At 39.7% G+C, this 27,060-nt stretch overlaps 1 protein-coding gene across 5 annotated transcripts in view; it reads left to right on the top strand.

Moving 5' to 3' along the window:
• The window catches only part of HPSE2 (heparanase 2 (inactive)), a 702,461-nt gene that overhangs the window by 531,713 nt on the left and 143,688 nt on the right, over positions 1 to 27,060 (top strand). For all 5 annotated transcript variants that reach the window (XM_049855686.1, XM_049855684.1, XM_049855688.1 and 2 more), the window contains one exon: positions 18,179 to 18,285. In XM_049855686.1, coding sequence (XP_049711643.1) covers positions 18,179 to 18,285 — 107 coding nt within the window. The remainder of the gene's footprint in view (positions 1 to 18,178; positions 18,286 to 27,060) is intronic.

Raw genomic sequence — 27,060 nt, 5'->3', positions numbered from 1 at the left:
TATTTTAATGGTAAGTTATATTACTAGAGAAGCTTCATGCTACCTTCTCAACTTCGTCTTTGCTTTTTTTTCCCTTCCACTCTGTCTTTGAACCCTGGGGAATGTGATAGGTGATATTTTTGGCACCTGAAAGGCAATGACTAAATCGCTAAAAACAGCTGTGATTTCTAAATTTGGACTGCCACTTAGAGAAGAATTCTCAGTTTTCTGAACAGTGGGTAAATTATCATATTATATGAAAAGCTACATGATGCATTTTAAAGCCAAATAGAGACAATATTTGGACAACCCACGCCTTGGAAGATCCACATACTCTCTCTCCCTTCCATTACGATGAGGATAATCAACTATATTGGAAGATGAGTCAAAGGAAAGTGTTCAGAATCTGACAGTGCAGTGGAGAGTCAGATGGGGAAGTGAGAGAGGTTCAGGACACAGTGCAGATGGTATAGTGTGGATAGCTGGGCTGACTCCAAAACAATGACGTAAGAACCAAGAAGAGCCACTTTGGCTTAAGTCCCTTGGACTCTATGATTTGTGTCTTCATCTCCTAGAGGAATTAGAAGAGGAAATAACACTTTTTGATATTATTTTCAGCAATTCAATAAGCACAGGAAGGAGTTGGTGAAATCCCAGTTGTACGGGAAGTATTTCCAAAAGTACTGTCCATATGATTGTATTTTGAATACTAAACGAACTGAATAATTGGCTTCCCTAATATTTGAAAATTTCCTTCCTTCCTTTGTTCCTTTCTTCCTTCACTTATGTTTGTAACATTCTTAGTATTAGCCAGGACCCTGAGGATAAAATGACGAGTAAGACTTTATGGTCTAGTAGGAAAAGTAGTTAATGAATCAAGCAATGATAATAAGGTATGACATCTCCTATAATAGGAGACATATAAGGTGCTATGGATACCTGTGGTTAGAAATATCTACCTTAGTTTGTGATGAAAGGGAAATCAGAAAAGCCTTTCCAGAGGAAGTGACATTTAAACTTAGACCCAAAGGATAAATACATTCTAATTTGTACAGTTTTTCTTAGAGGTGACAAGAGGACTATTGGTGATAGATGAGTATGGGGTAGAGGGAATTGTTCATATGGTTCATCATATGACTATGATCATTCTTTTGTTAATATCATCATTGCTTACATTGCTTATGATATTTAAGGAAGATCATTTTTGAAGTCTCAAAAAATGCAGTCACATTATACCCTTTCTTCCAATATATCTTAGTTGAGGATTTGGAGCTAAGTTGTAGGATCTACTGCCTACAGGAAGTATATAAGTTGGAAGGATATGTAATCCTTTTGAAGTAATTAATTAAGAAACCAACCTTCAAGGGAGTCTTTAATATACAGAAATAACAGTCTTGAGGGCTATAGAATACCTAGAAGCACAATTAAAGGAAAAATAAGGACAACGAAAATGTTAACTTCTCTAATGAAGAAAACTGTAAAATGAAAACACATTACTAGGGTGAGAACAATAGTATCATCACAAAAATCAGAGTTGTTTGATTCACCCATTCACTGTTTAAGTCAACCAAGTTAAATGCTTATTTCAATATACTACTGCCCATTGAGTTATAAATATGGAAGCTGTTGTGCTGGCGGGTGTTTTGGTACGTATATTTTCACCACAATTAAAAAAAGGGAGACAATTCATGTCATTGGCTATGACAGTGCTTATCACTTGGCAGATGTTCAATAAACATTAGAGGGAGAGAGGCTGGAAGACAAGGACAGAGGAATGAGCAGTGTCTCTTCTGCTCACATTGCAGAAAAACCTTATCTGCTACAAATTTTCTAGCGTACTGTTAACTAGATGAAAGTTGATTTAGACAGCACAATTGGGCATATGTAAGTATACAGGCATAGGAGAGTGTTTTCTGGGTGTGTTTTTATGAATGAAGGAAAGATCCCTTCGAGGCCCAAATAACATTTCAGTCTGTTTGCTAATGCCATATATTTCATTTGAGAGAAATAATCTTTCATTCTACATTTGTAGGCAATGCAAAATGTAAATAACCTCAGAAAGAGTAAACTACGATGGTTTAAATTCACACTTAGGTATTAATGTCCATTAGAAGATCCTGTCCCAAGAGCAGGTTTTGATGGAGTGGAAGAGAAACACAGACCAAGGAAATACTCAAGAGAGGCAGAGGACCCTACGTACAAACTGGGCCACACTAATACCTCGGGGCGTTTTATGGATTGAATTGTGTCCCCCTCCCCGGCCGAAAAAATGTGTCAACTTGGCTAGGCTGTGATTCCCAGTATTGTGTCCACCATTTTGTGATCTGATGTGATTTTCCTATGCGCTGTAAATCCTACCTCTATGATGTTAATGAGGCGGGATTAGAGGCAGTTACGTTAACAAGACAGGACTCAATCTACAAGATTAGGTTGTGTCTTGTTAATCTCTTTTGAGATATTGAAGAGAGAAACGAGCAGAGAGGCAGAGGGACCTCACTGCACCAAGAAAGTAGTGCCAGGAGTAGATCACATCCTTTGGGCCCAGGGCCCCTGCCCTGAGAAGCTCCTAGACCAGAATACAATTAATGACAAGGACCTTCCTCCAGACTGGACAGAGAGAGAAAGCTTTCCTCTAGAGCTGGCACCCTGAATTCGGACTTCTAGCCTACCACATTGTGAGAGAATAAATTTCTACTTGTTAAAGCCATCCACTTGTGGTATTTCTGTTATAGCCAAACCAAACCAAACCCACTGCCATCGAGTTGATTCTGACTCATAGCAACCATATAGGACAGAGTAGAACTGGCCCACAGAGTTTCTGACGAGCGCCTGGAGGATTCAAACTGCCGACCTCTGGGCTAGCAGTCATAGCACTTAACCACTACACCACCAGGGTTTCCTCTGTTATGGCAGCACTGGATAACTAAGACAGAGTGACATCCATGGGTGATTTTAAGTTTTATGGGACGCAAAGGTTATACAAAGCCCTGGAGTCACAGTGGTTAAGAGCTTGGCTACTAACCAAAAGATCGGCAGTTCAAATCCACCAGCCGCTCCTTGGAAACCTTCTGGGGTAGTTCTACTCTGTTCCATAGGATTATACAATAGTGACTTCTTCAAGGAAAAGAAAACAAAACAAATTTGCAAATTTTAAAAATATATATGACCGTATGAACACATTACTGGGGCCCTTCCCAGGACATTGGTAGAGGCCTTTGAAGTAGGGGGCTGGAAGCTTAAGTTTCATTAGCTTCCCAGTAAAGTAGCTTCTGTGACTCCACTTGGTTGTGGATCTACAAATGGGAGAATGTGACCTAAGGGAAACTTCAGCTTTTGTCCTTCATATAGAGGACACTAATAATATTATAAGGAGCCCTGGTGACACAGTAGTTAAGCACTCTGCTGCTAACTGAAAGGTTGGTGGTTAGAACCCACCAGCTGCTCTGCAGGAGAAAAGACCTGGCAATCTGCGCCCATAAAGATTACAGCCTAGGAAACACTCTGGGGGCAGTTCTACTCTGGCCTATAGGGTCTCTGTCTTAGTTATCTAGTGCTGCTATAACAGAAATACCATAAGTGGGTGGCTTTAACAAACAGAAATTTACTTTCTCACAGTTTAAGAGGCTCGATGTCTGAATTCAAGGTGCCAGCTCTAGGGAAGGCTTTCTCTTTCTGTCAGCTCTGGAGGAAGGTCCTTGTCTTGTTAGCCTCTGTTTCCAGGTTTCTTGTAGATCTCCAGTGGCTTGGCATCTCTCTTACCCTACCTCTGCTTACTTGCTCGCTTATTTACTCTATTTTATATCTCAAGTGAGAGGGACTGAAGACACATCTACACTAACCCTGCCTCATTAACATAGCAAAGGCAACCCATTTCAAAATGAGATTATAACCACAGGCGTAGAGATTAGGATTTACAACACATATTTTGGGGGGACACATTTTAATCCATAACATTCCACCCTTTGGTTCCCCAAAATGCATGTCCTTTCCACATACAAAACACATTCACCCCATCACATAGTCCCAAGTCTTAAATCAACTTCAAGTCCAATATCTCATCTCTGAATCATCTAAATCACACTGAAACTTTAGGCACGCTCCATCCTGGGGCAAAATTCCTCTTCATTTGTGAACCTGTGAAATCTAGACTACGAGTTATCTATTTCCAAAGTACAATGATGGAACAGGCACAAGGTAGACATTTCCATTATAAATGGTGGAAACCGGAGGGAAAGAAAGGATAATGAACACCAAGCAAGTCTGAAATCCAGCAGAACAAATTACATTAGCTCTCAATGCTTGAAAATAATTCTCTCTTCTCTGAGACTCGGGGTGTTGGCCATGCCCTCTGAATTCTGGGTGGAGGCCCCTTGGCCGTAGGCTTCAGATCCACCTTCCAGACCCACCAGAACTACAACTCTGCTCCCTTGGCTTTAGGAGGCCCATTCTCCTAGTGCATCTGAGTGGTGACCCCCTTGGCCCCAGCAGGCCTTATTCTTTTGCCCCTTGGGCATGGAAGTCCCAATCCCTCAGCTTTGGGCAGTGGCCCTATCCCGCCAGCACAACTTAACGGCAGCCCCATAGTCTGGAACTAAGATGGTGAAGATCTGACTCTTCGAAACCTAGGAGGCTGTGGCCCCACTCTTTGAGATCCAGGAGATAGTGACCTCAGCCTTTGACATGGAGAAGGCCCTGCTTCCCAGTCTGCTTCCAACAGTTCTGCTGATCTCCAAGCTGTTCCAGGGATGGTCCTCTTCTCCTTTGGCTTATTTACTGCCTGTAGAATTCCAAAATGCAGACAGCATTTTTTCTTTTGTTCTTTCTCTATCCCCTTCAGTCTGAGCTGATGGATTTTCTGCTGTGGTGCTTGCTTAGATCCATCAGTCACAGGCTTAATCTCTTTAACAAAAGATTGTGTAGCCACTTGGTGAACATTCTAGGATATGTGTCCTTAGTTTGTACAACAGAATTTTCCAGATCTTTAAGTTCTGTTTTCATTTTGCACAGTTATTTTTTAAGTCCGTCTCTTTTCTCTCACATTTTACTATAGGCAGCAAGAAGAAACCATACAGCCCCTTACAAGATCTTACTTAGAAATCTCACCTAAATATTCAAGTTCATCCTTACAAGTTCTACCTTCCACAAAAGAGTTGAACATAATTCAGACAAGTTCTTTGCCACTGCATAAAAAGCATTGCCCTTCCCCCATTGTCCAATCACATGCTCATCATTTTTTTGAAGTCTCACCAGAAGCACATTTAACATCCACATCTCTAGCAACTTTCTATTGCTTGCACAATATGTATTCTCTAAGACAGTGGAGACTTTCTCAGCCCTGGTGGTGTAGTAGTTAAGAGCTATGGCTGCTCACCAAAACAGCAACAGTTCGAATGTACCAGGCGCTCCTTGGAAACCCTATGGGACAGGTCTACTCTGTCCTGTAGGGTTGCCATGAGTCAGAATCGACTTGACAGCAATGGGATTGGTTTTTTTTTTTTTTTTTTTTTAAATGTCCTTACTTCCTTTTGAGCCCACACCAGAATTGCCTTTGATGTCCATAATTCTACCAACAGTCTCTTCCAGGGAATCCAGGCTTTTACTATTAACTCACTGCCATTGAGTAGATTCTGATTTTACTATTACCTGTTGCTGTCAAATCCATTCTGACTCACAGCGACCCTATAGGACAGAGTAGAACCGACCTTTTGGTTAGCAGCTCAGCTCTTTAGCCACTGCACCGCAACTCTTCCAGCCTCTACCCATTAACCAACTGCAAAACTACTTCCATACTGTATGTATTTGTTACGGCAGCAACCCCACTCTTGGTACCAAATTCTGTCTTAATTATCTAGTGCTGCTATAACAGAAATACCACAAGTTGGTGGCTTTAACAAACAGAAATTTATTTTCTTGCAGCTTAGGAGGCTTGAAGTCCAAATTCACAGAGCTGTCTCTTGGGGAAGGCTTTTTCTCTCTGTTGGCTCTGGAGTAAGATACTTGTCTCTTTTGAGCTTCTGCTCCTAGGAGATCTTCATGTGGCTTGGCATCTCTTTTACCCCATCTCTGCTTACCAGCTTGCATTTAATCTCTTTTATATATCAGAAGAGATTGACTCAAAATACCCTCTACACTAAAACTGCTTCATTAACATAATAAAACCCATTCCCAAATAGGATTATAACCATAGGCATAGAGCTTAGGATTTACAACACATATTTTGGGGGATACAGTTCAATCCGTAACAGTCGCAATGAGTCATAATCAACTCAATGGCACCTAACAACAATAACAATGATAATATTATAGGGGGAATCTGACTCAAAACGTATTTTTACCTCAAAAAAGCTCGAAAATTTCAGTTACTGGAATTCCATGAACTATATTTCCTTGATTCTTAGACACAAGTAATTATAAAATATACTATCATTTGAATAACAGTTGTGTGTGGAGGAGTAAGCAGCTGTCAGGTTTCTTTCAATATTGATTATGAAAAACATTCTGATCTCAGAAGTATTAAAGTGTGAAAAATGTATCTTTAACTTGTAGAAATAATGTCATTGTATTACCTTTTAGGTAACAAATATCATTTAATAAGTACATCATATATTATTAACCCATTGAAGAAACCAGGTAATTTGCTCAAAGCCACAATAGTAAAATGAGAATTCAAACCCAGGCCCATCTAACTCCAAAGCCCACACTCTCATCTACTATGCTATCTGCCCTATCCCCATACTTGTTAACCATTTACTTTGTAATCCATGTAATACTTATATTCCTGACCATTCAGGATTAGGCCATCTTTCAAAGAGAACATGGGATGTTTCTGGTGAAGTCCACCAATATGACCCCATAATCAGCTGATATAATCTGTGTGGGTATCGTAGATGTGAGGGTTGAATAAAATTGGTCTCCACAATATTAGGCCAGGACAAGGCCAGGGTGTGATTTACATTCATTCACTGGAGTCCATTCCTATGGTTTATATGCAAAGGCTTTTGGTCAATGTATAGTGAGGTCCTGTCATGTGCAAAGCAATAACAATATGAAGGTATATGCTTGCTCATGGTGATGACCACTTGGAGGAATTGTCCTAGAAGCAAATTGCTGTTGAGGGCAAAAAGTTTCTTCAGGAGGAGACAACTTGGAGTGACCTTCCAGTGTTTGCACATGGAAGTGGGAGGAGTATAGGGTTTTAGCAAGAAGAAATTACTTCTGAGGCTAGTGGGGCCTATGGCTTGTAAGTGGGTAGACTCTCCAGGATACCTGAGGGGCTAGCTAGTCACAGAAAAGGACTGAGGAAGGAAGGGTGATTTATTTGCACCTAGCTGCTTTCTAATCTCTATCTCCTTTAGCACTTATCCTTGAACATAGTCATTGCTTTGGGACTCTGAACTTTCTTCCTTATTTTTTTGCATATGCTTATAATTTTCTTGCCTCCCCAATGACTTTATCTGTTTTGCGTATGTTCCTATCTTAATTTTATGTTTTTGTGCAATTACATTCAATTGCTTTTCTGTGGTTTGAGATAACAAGAGCAGAGAATGCAATTTTAAATCCTAAAAATGTCACAGAAACAGAAGCCACAAATTAAAAATTGATCTGATACCAAAAGAAAATGGGCAAGTATGACACTCCGGAACAGGGAGATGATAAAAAGAAATTATACAGAAAACAAATTAATGAAACTGACAGGAAGTGCATTAGACAGAAGAAATAAATGAAGAAGAATATGATGAGATATTGGAATGGCTGAGCTCAGAATAGCCCGGTATGTCTAACTTAAGAAGGACATGTTAAATATGGAGGCAGTTTTGTCATCTAGAAGCTTCTGGCTCTCCTGAAACAGGAAAATTCAATCAGAGAATAGATAGAGCCCTGGAATGGAATTGTGAGGATTTGGTGTTTGCCCTTGTGATCTTGACGTTATCAGTTATATTCTTTTTTAACTTAACCTTTGCATTAGTAAAATGATTCTCTCTCTCATTTATTTAACAAGTATTTAATAAGCAAGTAACTGTCAAGCATTATGTTAGGTACTATAGGGTATGCAAGGAAACCCTGGTGCCTTAGTGGTTAAGTGCTACAGCTTCTAACCAAAAGGTCAGCAGTTCAGACCCACCAGGTGCTCCTTGGAAACTCTGTGGGGCAGCTCTACTCTGTCCTATAAGGTTGCTATGAGTCTGAACTAACTCGACTGCAACAGGATTGGTTTTTTTATAGGGTATGCAAAAATGAAAACAATGTGGCTTTCTCTAGCTGCTTATAGTCTATTAGAGAAGACAGATAGATATACAGAAAAATTACAGTTCAGTATAATAAGGTCAAGGCCAGAGCTAGGTTCAAAGAACTTTGGAGCTCAGAGAAGAGAAGAATCAGCAGTCTGAAGGTTGAGTAAAGTTTCACAGAGAAGGTGACAGACAAGGTAGGAATGTGGGAAGTATGTGGGGGAGGAGGTGATCAGTAAAAAACTAAAAGAGCATTGTGAAGTTGGAAAATAATGAGTCCATTTTGTATGGTGAGCCATAGGTCTTATGGGGAGAGATGGGAGATGAAGTAGCTAAGGGATGCTTATGAAGAATCTTACACATCAAGTTAAATAAAGCAGTCAGCATTGTATCCTGTGGGTCCACCATATCTAACACATTCCCATGGACAAATGGATAAAGTAGACTATAATTTGTGTGTGATTACTGGTTCTTTACCTAATTTTCCCAGTTATGAAAGCATTTCATAATTCTGGTAAATGAAAACAATGTGATTGTGGTAACTTTGAATTCACTCTTTCTACTTCTAAGTTAATCAGTCCCCAAACCACGGCTTTCAGTATTATCAGAAACAAGTTACTCATAGCACATCTCTCAATTGATCAAACAAACCTCTCTGTGAGCATACATAATTGCTGCCAACAATGGGGAACCACTGAAGATTCTTAAACTGGGGAGGGATTTGTCAAATTACCAAACAGCAGCAGTATGGAGGATGGATTGGAGGAAGAAGAGATTAGAGGCAGAAGCACCCAGGAGAGAAATGATAGGATCCAGAACTCAGGCAGGGGCAGTGAGGAAGAATTGGACAGAATTAGTAAAATTCCCTCCTCTTCTAATATAGTAGATAAACTTAGAGTCAATAAACAGATAGCAAGGATGAAAAGAAACATAGAAACATTACTGGGCTCTTATCTTGACCTCTTTTAAGTACAGTAAGGAACAAAGACTTCCAGGAGGCAGGGGTACCCCCCAAAAAGAGCTCTGTGCTATAAGTAAGGTTTAAGAATCTTGCTGAAGTTATTCAGCTCTTTCTAACCAACATATTTAGGGGACCAGTTCTGGTTACTTAGAGATCAAGAGCTTCTGCTCTTCCTGAAATCCTGGGGAAGGTTGATTTCCAAGTAGATGAGATGCTGAAATTAATGGACTCCAGCTTCTTTTGGAGGGTGGGCCTCCTGCCAGGACTGATTAGCCCAGCTGGCCTGTCCACTATTCCTGTTTTATTGCTTCCTTTCTCATTAAGGAAGGTGTTGGGTTTGGATAACCATAAACAACATGTCTGCTGCTACAAGGCTACCATCTCCTGCACAGCCAGTGGCTGAGACCAGGCTCTCAAGAGTCTTTTTAAAAGACTCTTAGATCACAGTTTTGGAGGCAGGATATCAAGAAAGTACAGGAAAAGGAAACCCAGGTTTGAAAATGTGCCACATAAATGGTTATTTTCCTATTTTTACTTTTTTTTTTTTAATTTAAACTCAAAGTGGTAGGGAAAATAAAACTTAAAAAACAAGCAAACAAAAAAAAAACACAATGCTGTTTTCCTTAGCCTCTCTCTTTTCATTCACTGCTTCTCCCTCAGCATACCCACATAAAACCGTCCTGATAGTCCCAAAACCTTGAAATATAAGGGAAGGGATCTCATACTACGCTGTCCCCAGTAGGCCCAGGGATTTGGAGAGGCCACTGACCACTTGCTGAGCTATTCTCTGGGTGCCTTAAAACTCACTTGTCCATACAGGCCCAGGGGCTGAAGCTCATTCAGGAACAAAAGAATTGCTGAAAGTAAGTCAACCACTTAGATTCCCTCTACCCCCACTTAAGCAATCTCAGCATTTGTATTTCTTTCCCTTCCCCAGACGATGTATCCCTTAAGATAACCTTCATTGGCACATCATTTCTCACCAGGAACTGTACCCTTTTTCTTTCCAAAGCCCTCCAATTTTCTCTCTTCCAGCTCAGGGAGAATCGTATTTACTCAGAAAACCACAGTGTTGAACTATAGCCCTGTTTTTTAGAGTTTCACTTTCTAAGGGAATTTTGCAGCTGGTTCCATCTGTTTTTCCTGATTTTTTTTTTTTTCCTTCTCTTTTGCCCATACTGACTTCCTTTCCAGTCCCAACCAGCACCCAGCCTCAGTGTCCATACCTCCACCATACATCACCATGATGGTCTTCTCTGCTGATGGTAGACATCAAGCCTTCCACCACATGTCCCAAACAGTAAATGTTCAGAAAATGTTTGTTGATATGTACTGACTACTCCTAGAACCTTTAACATTAATACTTTCTGGGAATATCTAGTCCACAACCATTTCATATAACTGGTTTAGGTTTTGTGTCAAAGTTCTACCTCACTGTGTGTTTTTTGTTCATGTGGTTTTCTAGAAAAAGGATAGGAATTGCCCCTGTGCCGAGAGTGGATAAATGAACTACTCTGAATACTAATTATGTTTATATGAATTTTAAATTTTAAGTGCTAAACTGCTACTTAACATACATCTGGGCTATTACCTATCATCACAAGCAGTGTGTCTGAAGGAAAAGCAACAAATTCTTAATGTTAGTTTGATCCAAACACAATCTCATGTGCCTTGGATAAGCGGTCCAGATAACATTTTGTTTATACTTATAAGCTCTTACTCCCTGTTAAGTCATTTTCTATCACATTGCCCTGTTTCACCTTCTTTCTAGGTCTTATTATTTTCTACATTTCTTTTTTGTTTATTGTCAGTCTCTGCCTCTTGACTAAAATGAGAACCAATGAGAGCAGAGACTTGTTCTGTTTCATCTACTGCTTTTATTCATTTGCTGCTTACTGTTTCATTCATTCCTGTTCCTAGAGCACAGCTTGGCCATGATTAAGACACTCAAAAAATATTTGTCGAGTGAATGAATAGATGTGTTTGATGCTGCTGTTAATGTTTTTTGATAGAAATCCTTAGCCCTTTTCTATTCTCATTTTTTATACATTCTCTCTAGGCAATTTCATCTACTCCTATGGCTTTTCCTGCCTTTTTCACCATTTACCTCCAGCCCAGGTCTTTGTTTCTGAGATGACCTACTCTAAGTTGTATTTGCCCTTTTTGTGTGTGTGTCTCCCACATTTTTTGTTTATGTAACTTTAACTTCCATAATTAAAGATACTCTTATCTTTGACGAAGAGGAGCCAAGGGGACTTACGATGAAAATACATTTAACATTTTATATGTGGAAGGGACTTACATTTCATCTACTCCAAATTCATGGCTTTACATGTTGATGAAAAAATTGAAGTTCAAGATTATTGCTGGCCAAAAGTCTCAAAGCTAGTAAATGATAGAATCCAAAATTTCCAGAGCACATTTCTCTTTCTACCTTATGGTTATCTGCCTACCTAGACTCTAGCTCACCTTTTGCTAATGTGTTCTGTATATATTCTGTGGTTTTTATTACATTCACAAAGTTGAGCAACGATCACCACTATCTAATTTAGAACATGTTCATCACCCCAAAAGAAACCCCATACCCATTAGAAGTCACTCTCGTTCTTCCCCAACCCTCACCCTTTTTAGACTGAGGAAACCACTAACCTACTTCTGTCTCTTTGGATGTGCTTATACTGGATATTTTATGTAAATGGAATCATATAAAATGTGACCTTTTGTGTTTGGCTTCTTTCACTTAGCATAATGTTTTCAAGTTCATCCATGTTTTAGTATTTACATTTATGTTATGTTTTGTTTAGCCAAACCTCCTTCGTCTAACTGCCTTATTCCATAATTATCTTTGAGCACAGAATTAAACGATAAAACCAAAGGCAAAAAAAAAAAAAAAAAAAAAAACCCCACAAATACATTACTCAGCTCTAGTTGGTTAGAGAAGACGGAGGGAAGCACAAAGTTTACCGTGAGCCCAGACATTTTATTTGTCTTACATCCTAAGGGGAATCATAGATATAGTCCTTTAAATTCATCTTACGGCTTGGTCTTTTGATCATTTCTTGCTTTCTTATTGATATTATTTCCAGCCCGCCTTGAGTTGGGCACTCTGAGCAGTGTTGTAAAGGGTGAGAGGACTACTTTGTGGAGTTCTCCAATCATTCTTCTCTTTCTGAGTCCAAGGGTGAATTCTTATTTAATTTTTTTTTTTAATTTTATTGTGCTTTAGGTGAAAATTTACAGCACAAATTAGTTTCTCATTCACAAATTGTTTTGTGACATTGGTTGTAGTCTCCACAATGTGTCAGCACTCTTCCTTTTTCTGTTTACAGCCTGGGTTCCCCATGTCCATTCGTCCAGCTTTCTTATCCCTTTCTGCCTTCTCATCTTTGCTTTTGGGAAGATGTTGCCCATTTGGTCTTGTATACTTGACTGAACTGGGAAGCATGTTTCTCAAATAATCTTGGCCAAAAGGTGGACTTGGAGAGTACCTTCATTTCTGAGTTATCAGGGTGTCCATGGGCCATAGTCTTAGGGGTTCCTCCAGTCTCTGTCAGACCAGTCTGTTCTTTTTTTGTGAATTTGAATTTTGTTCTACATTTTTCTCCCACTCGCTCTGGGACCCTCTATTTTGATCCCTGTCAGAGCTGTCGGTGGTGGTAGCCAGGCACCATCTAGTTCTTTTGGGCTCAAGCTGGTGAAGGTTGTGGTTCATGTGGTCCATTAATCCTTCATACTGATATTTCCTTTGCATCCTTGGTTTTCTTCATTCTCGTTTTCTCCAAACGTGTTGAGATTAATACATGTATTTTAGATGGCTGCTCGCAAGCTTTTAAGATCCCAGGTGCTACTTACCAAAGTAGGTTGTAGAACATCTTCTTTATGAACTATGCTATGCCAATTGACCTAGATGTCCTCTGAGGCCCTGGTTCCCAGCCCCAGTCCCAATAACTCAGTCCCTCAAGGTGTTTGGATGTGTCTAGGAAGCTTCTAGGGCTTTACCTTGGTCAAGTTGTGCTGACTTTCCCTATATTGTGTGTTGTCTTTCCTTTCACCAAAGTTAATACTCTTTTACTATCTAGTTAGTGATTTCCCTTCCCCAGCCCTCCACTGTCTCATAACTATTTCTGTCTATAAATATTTTCTTGGGTTTCTATAATAGTGGTCTCATACAATATTTGTCCTTTTGTGATTGACTTATTTCACTTAGCATAATAGCCTCCAGATTCATCCATGTGGTGAGATATTTTGCAGATTCATCATTGTTCTTTATCATTGCATAGTATTCCATTATGTGTATGTGCCATAGTTTGTTTATCCATTCACCTGTTGATGGGCACTTAGGTTGTTTTTATCTTTTTGCAATTGTGAATAATGCTGCAATGAACATGGATGTGTATATGTCTATTCTTGCATTGGCTCTTATTTCTTCAGGATATATTTGTAGGAGTGGAATTGCTGAATCTGGATGGCTTCACTGAAGAATTCTACCAAACATTCAAAGAAGAGCTCACACCAGTACTACTCAAACTATTTCAGAGCATAGAAAAGGAAGGAATACTTCCAAGTTCATTCTGTGAAGCCAGCATAACCCTGATACCGAAACTAGACAAAGATACCATAAAAACAAGAAAATTACAGACCAATGTCTCTAATGAATATAGATGCAAAAATTCTCAACAAAATTCTAGCCAATAGAATTCAGCATCATATCAAAAAAATAATACACCATGACAAAGTGGGATTCATAGCAGGTATGCAAGGATGGTTCAATATTAGAAAATCAATCAACATAATCCACCATATAAATAAAACAAAAGAAAAGAATCACATGATCATCTCAATCAACACAAAAAAGGCACTTGATAAAGTCCAACACCCATTCCTGATTTAAAAAAAAAAAAAAAAAAAAAAGCTCTCAATAGGAATAGAAGGGAAATTCCTCAACATAATAAAGGGCATCTATACAAAATCAGGGAGCCTTGATGGCACAGTAGTTAAGAGTTCAGCTGCTAACCAAAAGCTCAGCAGTTCAAATCCACCAGTCATTCCTTGGAACCACTATGGGGAAGTTCTACTCTGTCCTATAGGATCACTGAGTTGGAATTGACTCAACAGCAACAAATTTGGTTTCGTTTGGTTTGGTTATACAAATCCAGTAGCCAACATCATTCTCAATGGAGAGGCTGAAAGCATTCCCCCTGAGAATGGGAACAAGACAAGGATATCCTTTATCACCACTTCTATTTAACATTGTGCTGGAAGTCCTAGCTAGAGCAATAAGGCAAGAAAAAGAAATACAGGGTGTCCAAATTGGAAAGGAAGAAATAAAACTATCCCTGCTCACAGGTGATATGATCCTATATGTGGAGAACCCCAAAGATTCCACAAGAAAACTACTGAAACTAATAGAAAAATTCAGCAGCGTAGCAGAACAGAATCGAGAACCCAGACGTAAATCCATCCACCTTTGGCCAGCTGATTTTGACAAAGGACCAAAGTCCATTAAGTGTGGAAAAGAGTCTTATTAACAAATGGTGCTTGGAAAACTGGATGTCCATCTGTAAAAAGATGAAACAGGACCCATACCTCACACCATACACAAAAACTAACTCATTTAATTTTTAACAACATTTAAATTTGATTTACATCCTCAATTCTCTAGGTCTTTCTTCCATTCTTGATCACAATCTTTACTTCCATCCCAAATTTGTTTAATTCTTTTTATAGCTTTCTTTCAGAAAGGGTTAAGCACTCTGCCAACCCTGATTTTAAAATAAGGTTTGAATAACATACAAATTCCTTAGTGAATGGTGGAGAGAGAGGGTAGGGAGCTGTACTTAAGAACTCAGAATATGACTATTTGTTGATGTCTGCCCATGGGTTTAGGGAAAGGAAAGTTGTGGCATATATGCTGCTTCCCACATTTGTTTGTTTGTTTGTTTTTGTTTTTTGTTATCCTCTTTTTGGACCTCAGGTACAGAAGATTGAGTGAAAAGCATTCTCCTCAGTTCATAACAAACCATTATCATCAGTTCATTCAAGGTCCTGCTCTGCTTTTGTTTTATTTTTCCTCTTCATGTCTAATTCCTACTTATATTCACCTCCCTTCCATAGATGTTCCTTCTATGAGTTTGATTTATGCCCTTAAGAAACACAGATCTTTATATACTATTTATAAATATAAATAGTATAAATAGGTAATTACATAAATAATATTGAGACATAAATATCATTCTGTTTCTAACTTTTTTTAACTTACCAATTAACTGGTAAAACCTATCCATATTGGTGGATTTACATGGAATTTATTGTTCTAACAGCTGCATATAACATTTTATGGTATGTATCCACCACATTTTATTTTTCCACTCCTTTTGTAATGAACACCCACTGTCTTAAGCTAGGTTCTCTAGAGAAGCAAAACTAGTAATGTGTATAAATATTTAGAGAAAGAGATTTATATCAAGGAAATGGCTCACATGATTGTAGAGGCGGGAAAGTCCCAAGTCAATGAATCAGGATAGAAGCTTCTCCTGATTCATGTAGCCATATGGGCTGGCAAACCCAAGATCAGCAGGTCAGAGGGCAGGGCTCTTGCTCACAGGCTGTGCAGATCGATGAATCTCAAGATCAGCAGGTAAGACCACAAGGCTTCTCTTGATTCACGTAGCTGCAGAGGCTGGCAAGCCCAAGATCGGCAGGTCAAAGGCAGGACTCTTGCTCACAGGCTGCAAAGATCAATCAATCCCAAGATCAGCAGATGATCTGCTAGCTCAAGTCCCAAGAACCAGAGATCAGACAAACAGGAGGCAGCTGCAGGATCCAGAGCAGGCAAAAGCCAGAATATCCACTTATATTCGGATGCAGGCCACACACCCAAGGAAACTCCCTTTCAACTGATTGGCTACTCACAGCAGATCCCATCATGGGTGTGATCACATATAAATACTGAGAATCATGGCCCAGTCAAGTTGACACACAATCTTAATCATCACGCCCACCGTAAACAATGACACAATGAACATCCTCATACTTGCCCCCTTAGAGACTTGAGGAAGCATTGCTTTGGTATATATCTCTAGAAGAGGAATTGGTGGGCCATAGGACCTAAATGTTCCACTGCTATCCATAAGGTTTTCACTGACTGTTTTTTCAGAAGTATATTGCCAGGTCCTTCTTCCCAGTCTGTATTAGTCTGGGCACTTTTCCTTTTTTTTTTTTGGTACTGGGCAAATCTGCAAAAGACCTCTTTAAAGTGTTAAAAAGTAAAGCTATCACCTTGAGGACTATGTGTGCCTGACCCAAGCCATGGTATTTTTAATCATCTCATGTGCATGTGAATAAGAAAGCCTAAAGAAGAATTGATGAATTTGAATTATGATGTTGGCAAAGAATATTGAATATACAACAGACTGCCAGAAGAACTAACAAGCCTGTCTCAGAAGAAGTACATCCAGAATGCTCATTAAAAGCAAGGACGGTGAGACATCATCTCACATACTTTGAACGTGTTATCAGGAGGGATGAGTCCCTGGAGAAGGACATCATGTTGGTAAAGCAGAGGTCAGCGAAAACAGAAAGACCCTCAAGGAGATGGATTGACACAGTGTCTGTAACAATAGGCTCAAGTATAACAACAATTGTGAGGATGGTGCAGGACCAGGCTATGTTTCATTCTGTTATACATGTGGTTGCTATGAGTCAGAACCAACTTGACAGCACCTAACAACGACAGCATCTGAGTACACTATTGTCTTTATCCAATCTTACTTCGCATCACTGACATCCTCTCAGTCCCACCTCTTACTCTAGCCATTGTGGCAGTGACCTTCTTGGTTCTAGTGCAATGCGGTAGTGCCTCACCTCTCAATTCCTGCTCTAAGACTGAGGCAGAGGTGTGGGGTACTTGGGAAACCCATTCAGCACTTTCATTCCTACACAGCGAAACATGGGGAATTAACATTCATGAGGCCACTCTTGCCTTTTGGGAGATAGGAGCCAAGAGATAAATGATTCCTTTTGCATCTGCTCCCCAGGGAAACTGAATTCTGCGACACAGTTCATACGGCTCCTACCAAGATCACTGTGGGATTGAGCGCCAGTTGACAGCAAGGATTGCCAACTTGAAAACACATCCTTGTGTTGGTTTTCCCTTCTCTGTTTCAGTCACCCAGTTCCTCATCCCAGCTTCCTGGTGCTGCTTCCCAAAGGAACCACCTGTACACAAGCCTTTGTGACAGGCTCTGCTTTCAAGTGTACCCCCATACAATATTATCGCTAAGTACTCCCAGATTGCTTTCTGAAGTATCTGTGCCCTGATTTAGATAGTTTTGGCAATTCTCCAACTTGTGGATCAGAGACTGGCCATTTCAAAACTTCAGAGGACCACCTTTTGACAAGAGGTTGTACCTCTTCTTTGAAGGCATGATGCAGCTGTAGTTGCTTCCTGTGCAGAATCTTTTACCCATGGGTCAGTGGTTTTCCTTTTTATACGTAGTGCAGTTATTTTTTAAATGCAGTTGCAATATGCATGCCGTGGTAATTATAAACTCTCTCTCCCAAATGTTGGTTTCTACTCTCTATTATGATTTGTGCCCTCTGATGCCTGGACAGTGCACACAATCCACGGAGGTGCTATGACAGAGTATTAGAAAAAATTGCTTTTCAGTGTGTGTTAGTATGAAAACACAGTATGATTTATATTTTCCTTTGAAGGGTGTTGCAGCTAGCTTATGTCCTCGAATATGCACTTGTTCTTGTCACATTGTCACCTGTGTTTACTGAGGGAAAAATGATCATTTCCTTGAGGAGACATATGTGGATGTTAATTTTTTTGTGTGTTTGTATGCCAACTGACAGTATGGGGTGCATCTTCATGAAAAAAGCACAAATCATGACCACCTGGGAGCAGGGAAGATGAGAAGCTTCCTAAAGGGAATGTGTGTTCTTGTCATTTTGGAAGTGCTTTTAAAAATCTCATTATCCCCTTCTGTTTTTGTTTTGTGAACAGGTGGTTAATGCATACACCCCAGGAAAGAAGATTTGGCTTGAAGGTGTGGTCACCACCTCCGCTGGAGGCACAAACAATCTGTCTGATTCCTATGCTGCAGGATTCTTGTGAGTGACCCTTGTAATTTTACTGGGAGAGGCTTTGAGAAAAGAATGACATTAAACCTCAAGCCCTGCACATTATTCTACCCAGGGGTGGAGGATCCATTTCATCTCTTCACACGGGAATGTATTTAACCATTCAACAAACAGTGATTAGTGCCTTCTCTAGATACTACAATGTCAGGCACAGGCATCTGAGCAAAGATGGTAGTAGTTGTAGTAATAGTAATAATGACAACTATAATAGTAATAAGAAGCTTTATTTAATGTCTACAGTACAAGACACAGTGTAGATAACATACATTTTCTCATCTAATTCTCCCCACAGTCCTGGGAGATAGGTAAGAATAAGACATGGCTTTTGCACTCCAGAAATTTACTGTTGGAGGGACTGGGAAAGGAGATAGTTACATTATCAAGCTATGGAGATAAATACCATAATAATAATTTTATCTATATAGTGCCATGTGCCAAGTACCATGTGCCAAGCATACACCCACTCCTCACTTATTGACCTGGTTAAGTTACAAAGGCCAGGTTATTATGCAAAACAATATTATGCAAAAATCCACATTATGCGAAAATGGAGGATGACCACATCAGATCACAAAATGGAAGATGACTACGTCATTACATAACTGCCAAACCACTGAGAATCATGGCCCAGCTAAGTTGATATATAACCATCACAGCCAGCATTATTGTTGCCTCCCATCTCAGTGTTTATTACAAAAAAGCTTTTGTGTTAATGCACAAAATAGTTGGATAGTATTTTTTTACTATTGTCACAAATGTGAAATGTTGGATAATGAGATAGTTAATAAGTGAGGAATTTGTTGTTGTTAGGTGCTATCGAGCCAGTTCTAACTCATAGCGACCTTATGTACAACAGAACGAAATACTGCCTGGTCCTGTGCTATCCTCACAATTGTTGATATGTTTGAGGTCATTGTGGCAGACACTGTGTCAATCCATCTTGTCGAGGGACTTCCTCTTGTTCACTGATGATGTCCTTCTCTAGGGACTAGTACTCCTGATAACCTAAGACAAAGTCTCTCCATTCTCTTTTCCAAGGAGCACTCTGGCTATCTTCCAAGACAGGCTTGTTCATTCTTCTAGCAGCCCATGGTATATTAAATATTCTTCACCAACACCATAATTCAAAGGCATCAATTCTTCTTCAGTCTTCCCTCTTCATTGTCCAGCTTTCACAACCATATGTGGTGATTGAAAATACCATGGCTTGGGTCAGGTGCACCAGAGTCCTCAAACTGACATCTTTGCTTTTCAATGCTTTAAAGAGATCTTTTGCAGCAGATTTTCCCAATGCATGCATCATTTGACTTCTTGACTGCTGTTCCCATGGCCGTTGCTTGTGGACCCAAGTAAAATGAAATCCTTGACAACTTCAAGGTTTTCTCCATTTATCATGTTGTTGCTTATTGGTCCAGTTGTGAGGATTTTTGTTTTCTTTCCGTTGAGGTGTAATCCATACTGAAGGCTGCAGTCTTTGATCTTCATCAGTAAGTGCTTCAAGTCGTCTTTGCTTTCAGCAAACAAGGTTGTATTATCTGCATTTTGCAGGTTGTTAATGAGCCTTCCACTAATCCTGATGCTGTTTTTCTTCATAAAGTCCAGTTTCTCAGATTATTTGCTCAACATATAGATTGGTTAAGTATGGTGAAAGGATACAACCCTGGTTTACACTGTCATGGATTGAATTATGTCCCCCTAAAAATGTGTGTATCAACTTGGTTAGGCCATGATTCCCAGTATTGTGTGATTGTCCTTCATTTTATGATTGTAATTTCATGTTAAGAGGATTAGGGTGGGATTGTAACTCCACCCTTTCTCAGGTCACCTCCCTGAACCAAAGTAAAGGGAGTTTCCCTGGGGTGTGGCCTGTACCACCTTTTATCTCTTAAGAGATAAAAGGAAAGAGAAGCAAGCAGAGAGTTGGGGACCTCATACCACCAAGAAAGCAGCACCTGGAGCAGAGCTTTGGAGCTGGGGTCCCTGTGCCTGAGAAGCTCCTCAACCAGGGGAGGATTGATGACAAGGAATCTTCCTCCAGAGCTGAGAAAGGCTTCCCCTGGAGCTCATGCCCTGAATTTGGACTTTAGTCACTTTGCAGTGAGGAAATAAATTTTCCTTTGTTAAAGCCATCCACTTGTGGTATTTCTGTTACAGCAGCACCAGATGACTAAGAAATACCCCATTCCTGATTTTAAACCTTTTAGTACCCCCTTGCTCTGTTCTTGGTATATGTACAAATTCTGCATGAGCACAATTTAGTGTTCTGGAATTCCCATTCTTTGCAATGTTATCCATAATTTGTTATGGTCCACGCAGTCAAATGCCTTTGCGTACTCAATAAAACACAGGTAAACATCTTTCTGGTATTCTCTGCTTTCAGCCAAGATCCATCTGACATCAGCCATGATATCCCTCATTCCGTGTCCTCTTCTGAATCCAGTTTGAATTTCCAGCAGTTCCCTGACAATGTACTGCTACTACCATTTTTGAATGATCTTCACCAAAATTTTACTTGCGTGTGATATTAATGATATTGTTCAATAATTTCCACATTCTCTTGGATCACCTTTCTTCTAATGGGCACAAATATGGATCTCTTCCAGTTGGTTGGCCAGGTAGCTGTCTTCTAAATTTCTTGGCGTAGATGAGTGAGCACCTCCAGCGCTGCATACATCCATTTGTTGAAACATCTCAATAAGTGTGTGTGTGTATATATATATATATAAACTCACTCCACTGCCATATATATATATATATATATATATACACATGAAACCTGTGAGAGCCAGAACTCGACAGGACAGGCTTCTTTTTCCAGATCTCACAAGTTTTCTGCCTTTGATAGGGTGCGGTCTTTCCACTCTTCTATCTCTCCTTTTAGTAAAGATATTTGAGCTTTCCTCCCCTGACAGATTCTTACACAGGTTCTGGGTTTCTCAGGTTTTACGGTATATCTTTATAACAACCCAAGGAAGAGAGATGAGGAAACTAAAGGACAGGGCTGAAGTAACTTATCCAAGGTCACGCATCTAATTAGTGGCAGACCTTGGACTCAAACCCAGGCGTATCTGCTCGATTCTTCTTTACCGTTTCATTAGACCACTGCTCTTTTTGCTTCACAGTAGTCATTTCACATCATGTCCTAAAGAAAGAAAAGAAAAGTGATAGACATATAAAGGAGTCAAGAATTTCTTTGGGAGGATCAGAAAGGGCTTCTTTGAGAAAGTGGTATTTGAGAGGGTCATAGAAGGATTACTATAATTTCTAAGGTGGAGGATGGTAGGGATGGCATAGGGACACATTCTAGACTGAAGGAACATGATGAGCAGAGGCACAGAGGAGGGAGGAAATGGTGTGACAAAAGACTCAGTGCCTTCAGGAATGTAGTAAGGGTGGAGACTGGGGAGGTGAGTGATTTACCACCAAATCATGAAGGCCTTGAAACCAGGTAGAGGAAGTGAGATCTTGTTCTATAGTCAATGGTAATCCATTGAAGATTTTGGAGGAGAGGAGTAACACAGTCTGAACCGTGTTTTAAATCTTTAGTTCTGGAAATAATTTGGAAAGGCAAAAGATGGGAAAATGAATTTAAAGACTTCTGCAGTAGTCTGGAAAATGACTTAAGCCAGAATCATAAGGGCTTCTGACTTGCTCAACCCTGGCAGGGTCCCATGGTGGGGAAAAACCCCTCAGGACCAGGGACCAACCAAATGAATTGCTCCTGGTCCAGTAGAATCCTGGAGCCTTGGCTTTTTGACTGAGCAAAGTCCTCCTAAAAATGATTGTAGCTGTGCCCTAAGCTATGTGTTTCACTACTAACAGCTGTTACTAATTATATAGGTACAGTTTCCCTCCATTGAGGCAGCTTCTTTAATACATTTGTGAAGAACATATCAGGCCAGTCAAAGAGATTGCCTTTACAGATGGAATCCTGGAAAATGCAGATGAGGACAATGAGTCACTATAATATGTGGTGATACCTGTGTTTGCCATCTCTGTGTCCTCAGCACCTCGCACTGTGTGTGGCACAGAGTATATGTTTAACAAGCATCCTGCAAGTCAATGAAATGAAGTGAATCAGCAGAGAATAGTTTTCAAAGAATATACTCCCCACTGGTTTAGATGTGAGCCTTGTGGCAAGAGTGAGAGGCCAGGTTGGCTAACAGTCAGTCCTTGCGGGGTAGGGGCCTGAAAGCAGCAGAATAGCTTTTCCTCAGTCATTACAGAAGGACTTTTTTCAGGGCCTAGTAAGCAGCCCAGTTGTACTAAAAGTTTTCATGAGCATTCTTCTCTTTAGGGGAGGATGTGAAATGAAAAATACCACAGATCTTCAAGGAGAAATTAGAGCTTGATCTGAAAACTGCCCTTTCATGAGCATCAGCCACATATCCATAGATCTCTACAGCCACTGGACAGAATACAGATAAACATAGCAGTTTAGATCTTGGTTGTAGCTCAGATACCCAATGCCTGATTGACACACCCCCTCCAAAAAAATAATAAAACCCAGTGCCGTCGAGTCGATTCCAAGTCATAGCGACCCTATACATCAGATGAAAATTAGTGCGTTCTGCTCCCGGTCTTCTCTCTCACCTCTTCATCACTCATTAGCTCTCAACTCCACTGTTACTCTCAATTCCACTGGCCACACCCAGCAATATGCCCTTTGAGCCCAGTTCTCCAAGGGCATAAATTGTTTCCTAGGGGAAAAAAAAAGAAAAGTAAATCATTCTAGGAGGATCCAGGAGGTAGTAAGAAATTGGAAAGAAGGTGTTATTCCTCAGACTTTTGGTTCTCGGCTATACCAAGTAGTCAAGGATAGTGTTTCCCAATCAGGGTTTTGAGATTCTTTGGTGAATTATAGATACACCCTTGGCATGCTACTGTGTCTCCAGTGCTCAGCAGTGTCTGACACATAAAAAAAAAAATACTGAATATTATTTGTATTCAATACAAATTTATTGAATGTTAAATTACTGAAAATTTAATATTCAATAAATTTTTTGTGGGATGAAAAGTAATGGCTGGGCTAGCATCCTTGGTGGGATGTGTCGGTCATCTTACTGCCTTTCTCTACTTGGGTATAAAAAGGAGACTTGGAATACCACTTATTTCCCCTTTGCAGGGGGCTTGCTATTATAGAAGGAAGGCTAAGATAACCTCAGTTCCAACCGTTCCTCTCTAAAGAGCCATGGGGAAGCAGGGGTCCTGGTTGTGGTCATTTTTGAATACCCCAGAACCTGGATGTGCCTTACAAGAATGTGGTTTGAAGAGGAAGATGGATATTCTTTCCTCTCACTTTAGAGTTCCTTCAAAATTGCCTCATACAGTAGTGAAAAACCAGATTTACTAATTAACATGTATTCATTGAGTATATATTCTTTGCAGGCCACCGTGCTAGGCTGTGTAGAGGTCACAAGTAAGTAGGAATTTGATATCATTTTGAATAACGCATATAAACAGGTATTCACAGACCCGGTGCTTTACAAATGTCTTACATTGTCAACAGGCATTTTCATATCTACCGTCAATACTGAAAACAAGATCTGGCAATTGACTGTTGATTAATAAATGCTGTTGATGAATAATAAATGAGTGAATAAATAGGATCTCTTTGCATGTAAAAACACAAAGATATAGTCCTATACTAATATCCAGACATGCTAGATGTAGAGACTCATCACACTAGTGTAGATAAAAGAGGCACTGTATGGGATTATGTGTTTACCCATTGTTTTGTTTCTTCACTCATTTAGTAAGTGAATAAGGCATACTTCTTTTTATAGGCAAACATCCGTTGGTGTAGTGGTTAAATACTCAGCTGCTAACTGAAGGGTAGGTAGCTCGAACCCGCCAGCAGCTCCATAGGAGAGAGATGTGACAGTCAGCTTCCATAAAGATTACAGCACTGGAAACCCTGTGGGGCAGTTCCACTCTGTTCTATAGGATCGGTATGTGTTGAAAGGATTCAAAGGCAATGGATTTGGTTTTGGTTTATTCATTAGATATAGACCCTCTTGTATTTGTGCTGTTTCAATATGAAAAGAGTACTGATTTAGGAGGCATCAGGACAGAATTCTTGTTATAGCTCTACCACAGGATATACTTTGACTAGTTATTTAATACTGGGCCTCAGTGGCTAAAGAAAAAGCTAAATCTGTCATCCTGATTCACAGGGTTGCTAAATTAATGAAAAGACAAAAGGAAGTAGCTTAGCCATGTAGTATTCCAAAAGTAATTTCAGTTCCCTGGGTCGCAATGTCCTGATGTGAACCAAAAGGGGGGGAAAAAAAAAGTCAGACTGTATTATTATCAGATTTTTCTTTTGCTTTAAAGCTTTTGTTTTGCTTTGCTTCATGTTGTTTTTTTGTAACTCTAGTTGTCAGTAAATATTTGTTGGCTCATTTTATGAGAATAAAATACAAACATAAATGTGAAAGAGATTTGAAAATATGTAATAACAGTTAGTCATAATATAAAAATTAACATTGCTTTTTATTCCAGGAAGGAAGAAACTTAATTCATTTATACATCACTGGTTTTGAGGTCCATATGGTTACAGATTTGAAAAATAATAACGTTGTTTAATTTGTTCCTTGGAATACCATTTATTTCCCCTTCACAGGGGGCTTGTTATAGAAGGAAGGCTAAGATAACGTCAGTTCCAACCATTCCTCTCTAAAGAGCCATGGGGAAGCAGGGGTTCTGGTTGTTGTCATTTATTCACTCATTCATTATTCATGAATAGCATTTATACCGTACTGAATGTTTGGTGATTCTCAAAGTTCCTAGAATCTAATTTTATGTTTTAAAATCAGGAAAGGTGTGGGTCAGGGATGTATCCTTTCACCATATTTAGTCAATCTGGTATGCTGAGCACATAATCCGAGAAGCCGGACTACATGAAGAAGAACACGGCATCAGGATTGGAGGAAGACTCATGAACAGCCTGTGATATGCAGAAGACAAACCTTGCTTGCTGAAAGCAAAGAAAATTTGAAGCACTTACTGATGAAGACCAAAGACTATAGCCTTCAGTATGGATTACACCTCAACATAAAGAAAACAAAAATCCTCACAACTGGACTAATAAGCAACATCATGATAAATGAAGAAAACCTTGAAGTTGTCAAGGATTTCATTTTACTTGGATCCACAATCAATGCCCATGGAAGCAGCAGTCAAGAAGTCAAACAGTGCATGCATTGGGCAAATCTGCTGCAAAAGATCTCTTTAAAGTGTTGAAAAGCTAAGATGTCACCTTGATGATTAAAGTACACCTGACCTAAGCCATGGTATTTTCAATTACCTCATACGCATGTGAAAGCTAGACAATGAATAAAGAAGACTGAAGAAGAATTGATGCCTTTGAATTATGGTGTTGGCAAAGAATATCGAATATACCATGGACTGCCAGAAGAATGAATAAATCTGTCTTGGAAGAAATACAACCAGAATGCTCCTTAGAAGCAAGGATGGCAAGACTTTGTCTCACATACTTTGGGCATGTTATCAGGAGGGACCAGTCCCTGGAGAAGGACATTATGCTTGGTAAAGTTGAGGGTCAGCAGAAAAGAGGAAGACCTTCAACAAGATGGACTGACACAGTGGCTGCAACAATGGGCTCAAACACAGCAACGATTGTGAGAATGGCCCAAGCCCCGGCAGTGTTTCATTCTGTTGTACCTAGGGTTGCTATGAGTTGAAAATGACTCCACGGCACCTAACAACAACAACGACAATTTTATATATATCAATTTCAACTTAGTAAGTAACATCGAATACCCAAAGTGTGCCAGTAACTGTGAATGGGTGTTTTGGGTACAAGTTTAAGACAATGTACCTATACTTGATGAGCTTATACCCTCACGGGGATAGGGACAAGGCAGAGAAGTAAGTGATGCCATGCTGTAGGTTAGGAGAGAAGTATGAATAACAGAGTTCTGGGGAAAGACAGAGGAGAAAGGCGTTAACTGTTGGCTGGGGCGGAAGAGTTTAGATGACATTTGATTTAGAGATTAGTAATAGATGAGAGACATTTGCCAGATGGAAGGAAGGAGGTTGGAAGAGGAGAGGATGGGAATTCTAAGCAGAAGGAAAAACGTGTATAAAGTCACACGTAGGTTTGAGAGAGCATAGCATATTTGGGTAGTCGAGAGCTGTTTTATGTACCTTAGAGCATGGAGAATGTGGTTTAGGGTGAAAAAAGCGGGGAGAGGAGTGACAGATGAAGCCAGACGGACATGAATACTTGGGACAGATTGTGAAGCATATTATCTTTCATACTGAGAAGACTGTAGCTCCAAGATAGATTTCTTAATGTATATATTATTATAATTAGAAGTTTCCCTAACTTTCAGAAGTAAGAACACAAAGAAAAGTGAATGCATGAATGAATAAATGTATAAATAATGAAGATAGAGTTAGCAGTGGGTGTTGGAAGAACCTAGAAAGTAGCATTTTTTAAGGATAGCATGCCTTGGGAAGTGGGTGTTTTGCATAGGGAGGTATGTGATAAGTGTGTGAGCATGCGGGCCCTCTATTATGTGTGGATGATAGCATACTTGAATTTCTGTATAGTTATTGTATCAAGGAAACTAATTATTGCATTGTTGCTGACAGTGATATATGAAGGACATTTATGACCGGAACACACTTATGTAGGTCATAGGACTATGTGGGTTAGAGTCATATGAAAGGATATATATATACATGTTTGCATGATGGAATGTATTGTTTTGTGTG

This window comes from Elephas maximus, chromosome 16, assembly GCF_024166365.1.
Source record: "Elephas maximus indicus isolate mEleMax1 chromosome 16, mEleMax1 primary haplotype, whole genome shotgun sequence".
NCBI classification, from domain to species: Eukaryota; Metazoa; Chordata; class Mammalia; order Proboscidea; family Elephantidae; genus Elephas; species Elephas maximus.
This window is presented reverse-complemented; position numbering and strand designations above follow the sequence as displayed.